We start from the raw sequence: 522 nt of genomic DNA on the forward strand, positions 1-522 counted from the left end.
CGCCCTTCCGCGGGCGTCGTCGGCTCACCTGCTGCCCTAAGGAGGTCCTTGGCGTTCGGCTCGTACTGCGAGAGGCGCTTCAGCTTCTCGGTGAGCTCCTCCTCCACGCGCCGTCGGGCCCTCTTCTCCTTCTTCAACTTCCGCAGGTACAGCACTGCCCGGGCACAGAACACGGCGCGTCAGTGAACAGTGCTCGAGGAAGAGCGATTGGGTTCATTCTCAAAAATTCATTATTACGAGTCCCTTGAGGAGGGTCCCGAGCCAAGACTCTGGCCTCGAGGACTAGACGGGAGGAGATACTCACGTTTGACCTTCTCGTCCTCCACCAGCTGCTTCTCCAGCCGCTCCCGCATCTCCTTCTGGCGCATAAATTCCTGTCGCAGATGCTCTGTGGGGCGACAAGCCAAAGGCCTCAAAAGGAGCACGACATCCGAACATGCCTATATCCTCTTAATCAAAAGCTCACGTTTCTCATGTTCAGCTCCCCCCCCCCTCCTGCAACCCCCCACCTCACCCCCAGCT

The 522-nt window shown here is 59.0% G+C and overlaps 1 protein-coding gene across 1 annotated transcript in view; it reads right to left on the reverse strand.

Moving 5' to 3' along the window:
• The window catches only part of LOC119587042 (dachshund homolog 1-like), a gene marked incomplete at its 5' end in the record, with an annotated part of 99624 nt that overhangs the window by 16698 nt on the left and 82404 nt on the right, over positions 1-522 (reverse strand). Inside the window, 2 exon segments of the mRNA XM_037935790.1 lie at positions 29-154; positions 305-388. Of these exon segments, the coding sequence (XP_037791718.1) occupies positions 29-154; positions 305-388 (210 nt within the window).

Source organism: Penaeus monodon, chromosome 22 (genome assembly GCF_015228065.2).
Source record: "Penaeus monodon isolate SGIC_2016 chromosome 22, NSTDA_Pmon_1, whole genome shotgun sequence".
Lineage (NCBI taxonomy): Eukaryota > Metazoa > Arthropoda > Malacostraca > Decapoda > Penaeidae > Penaeus > Penaeus monodon.